At 48.2% G+C, this 13,149-nt stretch overlaps 1 protein-coding gene across 11 annotated transcripts in view; it reads left to right on the forward strand.

The window, feature by feature from the left end:
- The window catches only part of Pcbp3 (poly(rC) binding protein 3), a 179,209-nt gene that overhangs the window by 136,600 nt on the left and 29,460 nt on the right, over positions 1–13,149 (forward strand). For all 11 annotated transcript variants that reach the window (XM_041634963.1, XM_041634969.1, XM_041634968.1 and 8 more), the window contains 4 exons: positions 9,390–9,535; positions 10,661–10,684; positions 11,537–11,569; positions 12,492–12,608. In XM_041634963.1, the coding sequence (XP_041490897.1) occupies positions 9,390–9,535; positions 10,661–10,684; positions 11,537–11,569; positions 12,492–12,608 (320 nt within the window). The remainder of the gene's footprint in view (positions 1–9,389; positions 9,536–10,660; positions 10,685–11,536; positions 11,570–12,491; positions 12,609–13,149) is intronic.

Raw genomic sequence — 13,149 nt, forward strand, 5'->3', positions numbered from 1 at the left:
ATGAGTGCTATGGTGGGCTGTATATTAGGACCCTCTTTCCTGCAGTGGTACTGAGAGCTGTCAGCAGCACTCAGTGGAACCCGGCCCATTGTTAGAAAGAGAAGAGCTCCGTAGGTTCCAGACCATGCCCGTATATGGCCTCCAGAGCAGGTTGGAAGCAGTGAGCTCACTAGTCCTAGCCTTGTCACTTTTTGTCCTGGCGCATGAGTGACAGCTGAACAGTCTGTTTAGAATGCTGACTGAAATCAGGGTTGTGTAAGTCCCAAACATCTTCTAATGCTAACTGTGACTGGCAAGAGCATTAAATTGCAGAAACCTTTCTTAGCCTGGATGGCCTCAAGGAGCTACATACATTGTGAGTCTCTCAAGGAGAATGAAGCAGCTAATCAGCTCTGTCGGCTTCCGCTGCCATTGCCTCATGCAGCCTGATGTGGGCAGTGAGCTGTAAAACGCAATAAATCAAATCTGTTTGCTTTTCCCCATCCCACATCCCTTCTAGACAGCTGAGGCCCTGGGTGCAGCCCTGGACAGTGCACAGCTAATGAGAGAGGCTGGAGCCGTTGGCCTTGACAGGCGCTCACTGTGGCTGCGCGGTCACTGACGAGCTGCTGGGAGCGCTCTGCGTTGTTACCTCTGTGAGAGCTCTTAGAAAGAGGGGCTCAGGGAGGTTGCGCCCACAGTGGAAGTGATTGCTGGTGCAGGATCCAGGATGCCCGATAGCTATTTCTGCTTTTCCCGTGGCGTCTACTTCTTCCTGAGAAAATCTTTCCATCCAGACATTTAAAATATACGACCTCTTTCCTCCAGTCTGAACCACAGGTTGCTAGCTTTCATTTTTGAGCTGTATGGAAATAGTGCATAATGGGCCTACTGGTGGTCCAGAGCCTGGCCTGGAATCTGCCCACTGGCTCTCTGCATAGCACATCCTTGCTTAATGTAACACAGAGGTGAACATGCCGCTGAGCTAGGACAGGAAGTGCATGTGCACAGACTTGTGTGCACCGAGCACACTTGGCTGCCGTGGCCGAACAACACAGCAGTTCTTACTACAGCAATCTTTACTTTACTAGCATTGATTGGCTCAAATGTTATTTCAAAGAAGGATTAGCCTATTTGGTTTTTCAGAATTTTATTATAGTGTTTCTGGTTATAAACAGATTTTCTTTCCGTGTAGTGAGAATAAAGTGGCTCTAGTGGAATGTAGCACATGCTACTTTTCCTTCTGACCCACTGTGCCTTCTGGGCAGAATGTGTGGGGCAGCTGCTGAAGAGCTGTGAGGTCAGGGACAGCTGGCAGACCGGGGATAAACTAGAACTCAGTCATCCGTTTCCAGCCTGGACGCAGAGGCAGCCCTGCCTAGGTACACGCTAGAAGTTCTGAGAGCAGCACTGTATGTGGAGCAGCCAGGGAGCCCCTGGAGGATGCACTGGAAGGATTCCACTATTTGCTTTCCTTTCTTTTATTTTTTTTTTCAATTCTCCGTGGCTTCTTCAAGGCAGTGATGGCCAGTAGGTCTAAACATAGAGGAAGGGGAATCCGCTGGAGAGTAAAGACAAGACCCAGTGTGCAAGGACTGCAAGCATCCCTTCTATTTGTTTCTGTCAGCTCTCCCTGGCCCTGGAGGCACATACAGTAGCAGGCAAGCTAAGACTGGCTTTTTCCCAGAAGGCATTGGGCTCTCAAAGAGGATGACCGCCCCAGGGCTTTGCTTTGCTACTCTGTTGTGCCCTTGTGAGCCCAACTTGACAGCATGTGCTGGCACAACAGAGTGTCACTGTGAAACCTCTGACGTTACTGTAGCACATGGAGGCCCTGGGCCTGACCCCCTGGGACTTCTACCTAAGATTTATGTAATATTTGAAGCCATATGATAGTGCTCAGAGTGTCCACACTTGACACAAAAAGACAAAAGCCGAGAATCTCAACCTGGTTGAGAAATGGTGGGGAAAATAATTGGCGAATACCAGCCAAGGATGGTCCAAGCCATCACCAGAGCTCACCTTCTGAAACAGGTATAAAGGGAATACAAGGTGCAAAAAGTGAAGATTTTAGAACTGAAAAACCTAATAACCAAAGTGATGTGTTGTGTGGCCTCAGTAACAGGGGTACGGGGGCCAGTCTATGACATGAAGACAAGCATTGCCAGTAACCAGACTGATGGATACGAAGCAGATGGGTGAAACTGAATAGAGCCTGAGACTTTGGGACAGTACAAGGATAACGCTGTGCCTGTGGGTTAGTCACTCAGTAGCCCATAGTCTGCCTAAGATGCTAATACTCTAAGGCCTACTAATTTTAAGTAATTGAAATTTACCTTCTAGCTAGAATGGAATTAAAATGTATGTCAGCGTCCAAATATTTGAAATATCAAAGCATGTACCTCTCAATAATGTAATGGGCAAAAAGTATCAACGGAAATTGGTTGTTTGGACAATAAAAAATAATGTATTCAATATTCAGGGTGGCAGAGGAAGGAGGATCTGAGTTCAGGGCCAGCCAGGACTACATAGAGAAACCCTGTCTTGGAAAAAAAAAAAAGTATTAAAGATTTTTCAGAGGAAATACCAGCAAATTCAGCCTCTAGAAAAAGCAAAAAAAAAAAAAAATGCTTCATTGGGAAAAAAGGTCAACAGTCTTGAGTTTCCACCTGTGGAAACTTAAAAGAGAAAGAAAACCAGAGCAACCACACAGAAGGAAGGAAAGGCTGAAACAGAGCCAGAGACCAGAGAAGTCAGGGACAGGACCCAGGCTTTCACAATGGAGCAGCTCAACCAAGAAAGACAAAGCAGGCATTACATTCAAGAGCTTGAAAGATTCCCATAGAGGGTTTTTTTATGGGTTGGGTTCAAGACAGTTTTCCTGGTCCTGTTCACTGGCCTTGGGAAGAAGACTGCTGCCCTTCCTCAGTATGCCTCCTCTCCTTCCTGAAAATGGATGGATTCACACTTCAGGTTGAGCCCTGAGTTGAGAGAATCGTCACTTGGAGGCATGGGGCTGATTTCCAGATGTTCTGTCAAGATTTGCCTGGGCACCTGGCCCACCAGGGTTCCGATTCCACATGCTTTGTCCTAATGTGGTTGAAACTGTCCCAACCCCTACACTTGGAAGTCTGTGCCTCCTCCATTGTACCCTGACCCCAGCAAATCCTCAGTGAGTAGATGACACTATAAACAGGTGAATGCCCTGGGGCGCCATGGAGATGTATCTGTGATTATTGATTGGCTCTCTACGGCATGGATGCCAAAATCCAGTGCCAAGTCCCATCTCTAAAATGATACAGTATTACATATAGCATATGCATATCCTTCTTGTATTTAAGTTATCTGCAGATGACTCACAATACATGGACACAATACAAATATTACATAGGTTTATGCCATATCATTTGGAAATAATGACAAGATGTTATCTGTATGTGTTCAAGACACGCAAAACATGGGAGAATGATGCTCCAACTGCACACTAGAGAGACTGAGACTCTAAGCAGAAGGCCCAGCAGGAGGTGAACTCAGTACACTGCTAGGCATGGGACAAATTCAAGGCTTACCTTGGGGAGCCTTCTGGGAATTTCTAGAAGGAGAGGTTTCAAATAGCAGTTGGTTAAATCCGAGGGTGTGGCCAGAGCCCATGGGTTTTGGGCACTATATAATCTTGAATGTGTAAGGGCATCAGGATCAGAATTCCTTAGGTTCTGGTTTCAGAGGGTTCTATGAAGCCACGGAAATTGAGCTGGGTTAGGTATTCATTGTATGTGTTGTCTGTTCCTTAAATATGTTCTGAGCTCCTTTGGACCAGGAGTAGGACTGTTGTGGTCTGGGTGTGGTCTAGGGGATTCTCCCAAAGGGCCATATGTTAGAAACTTGGTCCTCAGTGGAGCAGTGAAGCAGTGAGGTAGTGGGATCTGTAATAGGTGGGGCTGAGTACAGGCAGTTAGGTTAGGGAGTAGCACCACTAGCAGTGATTGATGGAGTTCCTCCAGGTTATAAAGGAGGCTGTCCCATGGTCTTAGCCTACTTTGCGTGTGGCCATTTCCCCTTCTGCTGTTCTGCCATGTTTTGAGGCAGCCAGAGGCCCTCTCCAGAATGCCACCTTTTTCTTGTTTGGTACTTCCAGCTGTCCGTGCCGTGAGCCAGGTAAGCCTCTTTTGCTTCATTAAGTAGCAGCTCAGGATTGTTACAGCATCACAAACCACACCAACACACAACACAGTGTGGTGACAGACCCAGGGAAAATGGAGGTCCTAAGAGTGCCCTTCTGCAGAAGTCCCTGGGACACAGTAGAAGAACCACCTATCCCCAAAGGGAGTCGGGAAGCTGTGTCAGAGGAACAGGGGTAGTGGTAGATGAGACCTTGTGGGCAGGCACTTAACTCTAGAATGAGTGGCATGGAGGTGGGAAGATGCGTCAGGGCTCCAGGAGGAGTTGGAGTGGTCTTCCCTCTGGTACTCACTGGGTATCAGGCTGTCCATACCCCACCATGTGTTCCAAAAGCAACAGGGGTGGGAGCTAAGAGTGTAGCTCAGTGCCTGTCCGACATGGAGTCTGCTCTCTAACGTGCACATGTGTGTGTGCACACACACACACAGAATGTCTGGGCCTACACACAACAGGTCAAGTTTGGCCTTTGGTAGTCGTCCTTAGACTTTGTCATTTTAAAAACCTTGTATGAAATGTGTTAAATGTTTTTTTCTTATATTGACGGGACTATATTTCTTCTGTTAATCTGGTAGCTTGCACTGGTTGATTTCCAAATCCTATTATACCATGTATAACTATTTTCATAAAGTTCTACTTATTAGTGTTTTCTGTGTACAAAGTGACTCAGTCAAGCAAATTAATATAGCCATCGCCTCATATACTTATAAGTCAATGATTCTCAAGAGTATGAAATTGTGAATGCTAGTGACTGTGCTATAAGATACATGGTTAGCAAGCCTTCCTCCTGTCTAACAGAAACTTTATACCCTTTAACCAGAACTCCCCAAACTCCACTTCACCTGTCCGTTCTCTGCTTCGAGTTCAGCTTTTTAAGATTCCACGTTTGAGTGCATTTGTGCAGTACTTATCCTTCTGTGCCTGCTTTGTTTCACTTTACACAATGTCTTGCAGGATCATCCATGTTGGACCGAATGACATGTTTTTATGGCAGATTAGTATTTCACTGTGTATATGTATAATAATTTTCTCATTCATCCGTGAGTTATTAGACTGTAGGTTGATTTAATGCCTTGGGAATGGTGCTGCAGTGAACATGGAGTACGATATCTGACATATAAATTTCATTTCCCTTAGATCTATGCCAGAGTGCAATTGCCATGTCCTATAGTGGTTCTGGTTTGATTTTTGGAAGAATTTCCATACTGTTTTTCATAATGGTAGAATATGTACAGTTTTTTTGTTTTGGGGGGGGGGTTGTTGTTGTTGTTGTTTGTTTTTCGAGACAGGATTTTTCTGTAGCTTTGGAGCCTGTCCCGGAACTAGCTCTTGTAGACCAGGCTGGCCTCGAACTCACAGAGATCCGCCTGCCTCTGCCTCCTGAGTGCTGGGATTAAAGGTGTGTGCCACCACGGCCTGGCAGGTAGAATATTTACAGTTCTACCAGTTGGGTCCAGAGTTCCCATTTCCTCATTACCATTATTTTAGTCTCTTGATGACAGCCACTCTGAACGGCTTGAGGTGGCATTTCATTGTGGTTTTCATTTGCATGTTCCTAACTCTTATTTTCCTTAGATTGAGAAATGTCTACTGAAGTGCTTGCCAACTTCCTTATCTACTTTCTTATAAAATGTACTCTATATGTTAGATACTAGCCCATATCAGAGGTTTGGTTTATAGATATTCTCTCCTGTCTGCTAATTGTTTCCTTTGTTGAGCAAAGACTTTTCAGATTAATTTAATCCTGTTATCTAGTTTTGCTTTTATTTCCTATGCTTTGGGGATCATTAAAAAAAAAATTATTGCCCAAACCAACACCACAGAATTTTTCCCCTAGTGATTTTCTAGTTTCAGATCTTATATTTAACTCTCTAATATCCATTGTTTTTGTTGGTGTGTGTGTGTGTGTGTGTGTGTGTGGTGTGTGTGTGTGTGTGTGTGTGTGTGTGTGTGTGATAAGAACCCAATGTTACTCTTCAGCATATGGATACTCAAGTTTCCCCAGCACCTACTCACTGTGCTCAGTTTCCTGTTTCCAGTGTAGGACTGGATGTTTTTAGTCTACTCTCATTTTCTAAATTACACTATTTACATCGCATGTAAATTCATGCCGTTATTGAAATGTTAGGGCTCAAACTTGTCATTTCATTTTTAGTTTTCTGTTTATCCTTTTATCTGACTTTTAGGGTTTCCTCCTGTCTTCCTGGGAGTTATTAAAGCTTTCTTAAAAATTCCATTTTGATTTGTTAATAATTCATGACATCATTTTATCAGTTTGAAGGGGAGGTAGAAAGCTTGCCTTCCTTTATCCTGCCCCCAATATGCTGTTCATATAAGACAGTGCAGTAATTTTTACTTTAGCTAGCCTTCAGAAATTATTTTAGACACAAGAAACAGAGGCCTGTGGTATTTACTCTCATTTAAAAGTTCTATTTTTCCAAATGACGATTATTAGCACAAACCAGTGGCATTCCCCATGTTTCCATGGGGAATGTGTATGTGTATGTTGATCGTGCCCGGCTACCCTCTTTCCCTTACCACCTTTCTCCTGCTGGGTTAGTTAGCCCCTCCTACCACTGTGAAGGAAACTTCTCCTGAGCTGTGCTCCTGGAGTGGAGCCGCTAGCAGCCAGCCGTTTCTTGGTTTTCCTTCATCCTGGAGCTGCATCTTCTCCTTTTCTCCCGCAAGTCAACTTTTCTGGACCCACAGTTCTTAGGTAGCAACCTTTCCACCTCAGCCCTGCCTGTCCATCTGCATCTCTGCTGTTCCGTCGTCTAGACCACTGACTTTGCCGCCTACCCCTATCCCATCACTGGCTTCTTACATCCACGGTGTCCCTTCTTTATGTCTTTCATTAATTTAGTAAGAATTTTGTTTCTCTGCTGAGCCAATGGCTTGACAGGTAAGAGTGCTGTGCAAGCATTGAGGACCCAAGTTTCTGTTTCAACACCAACAGAAGCTGCCTGCAAACCTGGCCCTGAGGGAGGGGGATCTCTGGGGCTTGCTGGACACCTGACCTGCTAAAGAACACAAGTTCCAGAGACCCTGCCTCAAAGGAACAATATAGAGTGACAGAGGAAACACCCAATGGCCTCCATATGCACAATGCATACACACATGTACACACACCACCATACACAAAGAATAGGCCTGGTTGTTCATAGCATCACTGTTATGATGGCTGACTCACAGATGTCAGCTGATGTTGATGTCTCTGTCATCTTGGGATTGGCTTTGGCTGATTGCCCTTCATATACTTTGAAATCTCCATAGGTCTTGGCACGACAGGTAATTTCCGTTGAAACCTGAGCACTCGGGTGTTAAGGGCTGAGGCTGTAGCCCTTGGCCTTCCTTCTCAGTTTATTTCTCCCGACTGTGTCCTGGTTGGAAGGTGCAGGTTTTCTCCTGGCCTCTGTGGTCATCTAGGCATGCAGAAACTCCTACTCCCTTGATGATCCCCCTGGCCTTGCAGAACAGCATGGTTCCTTCCTGCTTCCCACAGCCTGCCCCTGACACCATGAGCCAGAACTTGTCCCTAAGGTCTGAGTGCTTCCTGATGGAGGGTAGGAGGTGCCTGCAGCTGGGACCTGCTTTCAGGAGAGTTTGGATCGGAGATGCCGCTTCCGGGTGTTGTCACACCAATTGCCTTCTGCAGACCTCTGCAGGGCCTCAGCTTGACACTTCCATCTCCAAGCCTGAGAGACCCCAAAAACCTCACTTGTTCTACAGGACAGCTCTTCACTCCCAGAGAGTTTTTGTATACCCCCCCCCACTGTGGTGTGTGTGTGTATCTGTCTGTCTGTCTGTCTGTGTCTGTCCTCTCCTCTGATGCAGAAAGGCACTGGCCCAAGTGACTGATCACTCCTGACAGCCTGGAGCCGAAAGCACCAGGGGCAGGCACTGACCTACTTTCTCCTTCCTGAGCTGGAAACATTTATGTAACAGACAGCCACAGGGCCCTGCTGTCCCCATGATGGGTAGGAGATGCCCCAGACTAGCCACAGTGTGATCCAGTTTATGGCCCTTGCAAATCAACCTTAGCTATAACAGGGCTTTCTGTAAGAGGGCTTGGCTTGGCTTGTCACAGGCTGTCAGCGTAGGCATGTGTTATTTGGTGTTGCATCAGTCTCCTGAGCCCAGATGCTTGTTTCCTTCTGAGAGCCTTCTTTGTGAGCTCTAGCCGGGGTCCAGCATTCCTCGGGGCCTGTGGAAATGTCCTGGCCAGCAGAACTCATCTGCTGTGCGTTTTACCCAGAACAGCGAGCAGCCACATCAGCTCCCAGAGAGCCCGACCTCCTGTAGAGCTGAGGTCCTTCATTCCTGGTTTCCTTCTCTTCGCATGCTCGCCAGCTCCAGAGCATCTCCTGAGAATGGATAGCTTGTGTCTCTTGCTTCTAGAAACCTTATCTGAGCCGCTGCTTCCCCAGCCACTCCCCGAGCCTCCACCGTCAGTCCTAGACCTCCCGGGTGTAAGCCCTAGCCTAGCTAGCACTGTTGGTATTTCCCTGATGGGGGCAAACCATCCTCTTGCTTGCTGGCTGGCTCATAAGTACTGGTCCATCACTGTGGAGAACTCAGTGATGAGAGACAAGAGCTGCTCACCAGGAAGGCCTGGTCCCAGGTCGCCCACGTTGGCACAAAGTCATCGTGTCACTTTCCCACAAATACTCTGGTACCTGTAATCTTTGCCTGCAGATAAGCTGAAGCCTTAACTTATCCCGTGAAACTGACCATTAGAGGTCGTCCACATAAAGCCTGTGAATGGCACAGACCAGCACTGTGCAGGCAGAGCATCTTAGCTTTTGTGGGAGAACAGCAGCCGGTCAGCAGCCAGAGACTGAATTCACGCTGGGGAAGGTTGCCAGTAACCGCGCATAAAGGGACACAAGTACAGGAGCCTTCTAGATAGTTGTAGGCAAAGAGGGGCTCTCAAAGGGGCGGGCCAGGGTACCCTCGAGTCTGCCCCCTGATGTGACAGGAAAGTAGACAGAAGAAACACGGGGGCTCACCAGGCTGGGTAGCCTAGCACTGGCTTTCCCCAGAGCGCCTCAGGCTGCCTGGCATTTGAGAGGCCATGATGAAGGAAACTGAGTCTACAGGGTTACGTGGTTAGAACACAACTCTGCGTGTCTCCTATGGTGGTGACAGTGGCACACCCCTCTCCTGGAGGCCAGAACATGGTTCCAGGTCCAAAGAAGAGTACACGTGGTCACAGCTGTCCCTTCTTGTTCTAGGTGACGCCATCTGGGCCCCATCCATCCTTCCTCTCAGCACCTTAAGCCACCACCCTGAGCTACACTTTGGAGGAAAGATGGAATCTAAGGTCTCAGAAGGTGGCCTGAACGTAACCCTGACCATCCGCCTGCTGATGCATGGAAAGGTGATGTGGGGCAGAAACCAGGGCACCGCCCGCCAGGGATTTGCTCTGTATTCCTTGTGCTACACAGTCTCAAAACTGCAATGGTGTTGCACGTGCAGTACAAATTACACCTTTCTTAGAGCTACTCAAGACTGCTTGACCTGGCACCTATACCTCAGTGCCCTAGTGCCCGCATCCTGTAGGATGTAGCCAGTCACACCTCCCCACCCCGCAAGACAAGGCTGGCTCTGTTCTCTGCTTCTACCCTGAGAAATCTAGCTCCCAGCTTTTATGCAAGATTTCCTGCCAGGGGTGGCCACTAGAGTGACAGTTCTAGGACATCCAGCTTCCCAGAAGCATGTCCTCTTGCACTCAGTTATGCCTTTTCTGTGATGGAGAGCATCCTCCCCTCCCTTCCCGTAGCACACCCCACACGGTAGACTGGCCCCTAGTTCCTGTGACAGAAGGGCTGCGGCTAAGCACTCCCTCCTTGTTTCCTGAGCCTGGGCCACACCTTCCTCTTGGATCACAGCAGCTCTGGATTGCTGAGGGCCTGCTTATAGTGGGAAGAGCAGGTCAGATTTTGAAAGAAGTTATTTCCCTTGGCAGGAAGTCAGGCTGGCCCTGCCCCAAGTGACACACCATGATAACCTTGCTGGAGCTGGCCTGTGGGCTGGGACAGGCTGGGAGCACTGGTCCCCGCAGGCATTAAAGTACAACGGCAGAATCATGGGGACTGTGCTAGTGGCTTCTCCAGGTGTCCCACATTGTAAAGCAAATCACAGGAGTTGAGGTGTTCTTTCCCATCCGTCTGTGGCAGGGTTTCCTTAAATGTGTGGGTGATTTTCCCTCCTGCCAGGCAGTTTGTTGATGAAGCTAAGCTCTGTACCTGATCAGCCCTGGTCAACTGGGTATAGAGGAGCTGGGCAGCCCAACAAAGGCAAGTCTTCTTCCCTAGAGTTTCGGCTGTCCTGTGGGGCCAGTGAGTGGCTCAGTGAGAGAGTGCCTGTCTGGTACACACAAGGCCCTGGTTCCACCCCAACTCTGTAAAGACCGTAAATCCTCCTCATTCAGATAGACTGTTTTCTGAAGCCTCAGACCCATGGTGATTGACGTCATCTTTCTTGATTTTTTTTTTCCCTACAGGAAGTTGGAAGCATCATTGGGAAGGTAATTAATGAACTCTGCCTTTCTCGGGGTCTCTATAAAGTGATAGACAAAGACAGCAGTAACTGCTGGTGCTGCCTGGCCCCAGCAGGTTCACAGCCCCGGCAGGCATACTGTGCTAGGGGAAGTCAGGGTGCCAAAGAGCTCTGCCCTGACAGCCCTGTTCATGCCCTCTCCTTGCCTAAACAACAGTGTCATGACTCTTGTTCTTGGCTCTGGGTGAACCATGCAGGGAGCATTCTTCTGTGCACTGGCAGGGTCAGTCACCACTTTGAAGCTTATTCTTACCACCTCTGTGGCTGGTACATCTGGGTTTCAGACCCCGGGAAGTGTCACCATTCTTGCACTGATCAGTACTCCTATAATCAAAATGACCTTCAAGAGCTTAGTAGCTCCTCTTTATAACTAAAGCATGAGGCATTTCCATGGGAAAAGGACCAGTGAGAAGCCTGTGTGAGAGAGCAGCTGAGGACCAGGTGCTGCCCTCCCAGCATGCTGTATTTTTTTTTAACCCTTGCTGGGCATCCCCTGGCAATAGACCACCCTGGTACAATATTTGTGGTGCTGTCATGAAAATGGGCCTGATTCTGATCAAATTCACAGCGGCCAGCTATACCTCTGGGTGGCTATGCCTCCTTACCCATGCCTTTGTTTCTTCTTCTGAGGTACCCCAGGATTGTATGGCCCAATGAGTAAAGAGACCAATTAACTCAAAGGGGAGTAGACTAGAGGCAGAGGCAGGCAGCCCCTCACCATGCTAGCAGCTTCCAGCATCCAGGATTGGGCTGAGCTAGACCCATGTCCCCCTGTGCACCTAGCAGTGACAGACTTCCTTCTCTGTGTCTCCATTTCCAGAAAGGAGAAACGGTGAAGAAGATGCGTGAAGAGGTGAGTGTGCTTTATTCTAGATGACGTCCTATCCCCAGGTCAGGTTGGCCGGGATGGGGTGACACTGCTAGTGGCTCTCATGGACCTGCCTGTGTACCAGGGATGCAAGGCAAGGAGGGGAAATCTGTCTGCCATGCTCCACACGGAGTGTTCAACTACAGAGTGTAGTAATAAGGGCAGCGGGGCTGCGTCCCCAGCACCCCGGCTGCCTGGCTAGCTTATGCCTGAAATAACAACACACAAACTGTATTCATTTAATCACTGCTTGGCCCATTTCTATCTAGCCTCTTCTAGGCTAATTCTCACATATTAATTTAGCCCATTTCTAATCATCTGTGTAGCGCCCTTAGGTGCGCTTACCGGGAAGATTCTAGCCTTTGTCCATCCTGGGTTGGAGCTTCATCGCGTGCATCTGCCTGGGAGCTGGGAGCATGGCGTCTCTCTGAGCTCACTTCCTCTTCCTCCCAGAGTTCTGTTCTGTTTACTTCTCCCACCCATCTTCTAACCAATGAGGGCCAAGCAGTTTCTCTTATTTAACCAATGACCTTCCTCCATCAACAGAGGGCACAGGTTTTCCTAGCAGTCACTAGGACTCTTACTAATTAACATTCTACTCTGGTAGGGCACGGAGGCACATACATGTAACCCCAGCCCCAAGGAGACAGGGACAAAAGAGCAGAAGCTCAGTGCCATTATCCTCTCCCACTTCACAGGGAGTTCTAGGCCAGCTTGGTTACATGAGACTATTTTTAAAAACAACAAAACCTGAAAATTCCAATTTGCTGGGATTTCTGGCAAGGATTTCACTATTTAGGATGAGGTTTCCAAGCATGTCTCAGCACTAGTGTCTGCTTGAAGTTGTCTGCCAGCCCAGAGAAACTTTCATCTTCTGCCAGCTGCATTTCCTCCTCTCTCACCTTAGAGTGGCGCCAGGATCAACATCTCAGAGGGAAACTGCCCGGAGAGAATCGTCACCATCACAGGCCCAACGGATGCCATCTTCAAGGCCTTCGCTATGATAGCGTACAAGTTTGAGGAGGTAAGGCCCAGCCGGCTCCTACGCCCATCCATCTGTTTGCCTGACTTGGCCCAGGAGCTGGCTTGTTTTGTGACAAGACTACCTTAGAATTCTCTTCTCCTTCAGTCCCCCGGGTGTTCACCCCTGCTTCTGTCCAGCTAGAGGGTCAGCACCCTTTTCTATTCCTAAACTTGGCCACTTCTACCACGTGCAGTGGAGAAGCCCGCCTCCTTTCTGTTTCCATGCAGAGCCTCGGCACACAGGCCTCCCACCGGGCACATAACTGTCTTAGGCTGTACTCAAACCTTCAGAGTCCCACTGCTCTGTCTGCCACATGGCCCCAGACAAAGCCCTAGGTGGCACAACTCCGGGCTCAGCTACACACCCTGCAGCAGCCTCCTCCCTGGGAACTTTAGAGAGCTGAGTCTTAAAAGGGAGTAGAGGTGGATTTTCAGGTTGGGAGATACACACACACACACACACACACACACACACGTATATGTGATGCTTCTGTGTGCTCTAGTGAGCTACTCTTCATGTTTCAGTGTTTCCATTTAATGTT

This window comes from Microtus oregoni, unplaced genomic scaffold (assembly GCF_018167655.1).
Source record: "Microtus oregoni isolate MIOR12 unplaced genomic scaffold, Mior012 000046F_ref0000063, whole genome shotgun sequence".
Lineage (NCBI taxonomy): Eukaryota > Metazoa > Chordata > Mammalia > Rodentia > Cricetidae > Microtus > Microtus oregoni.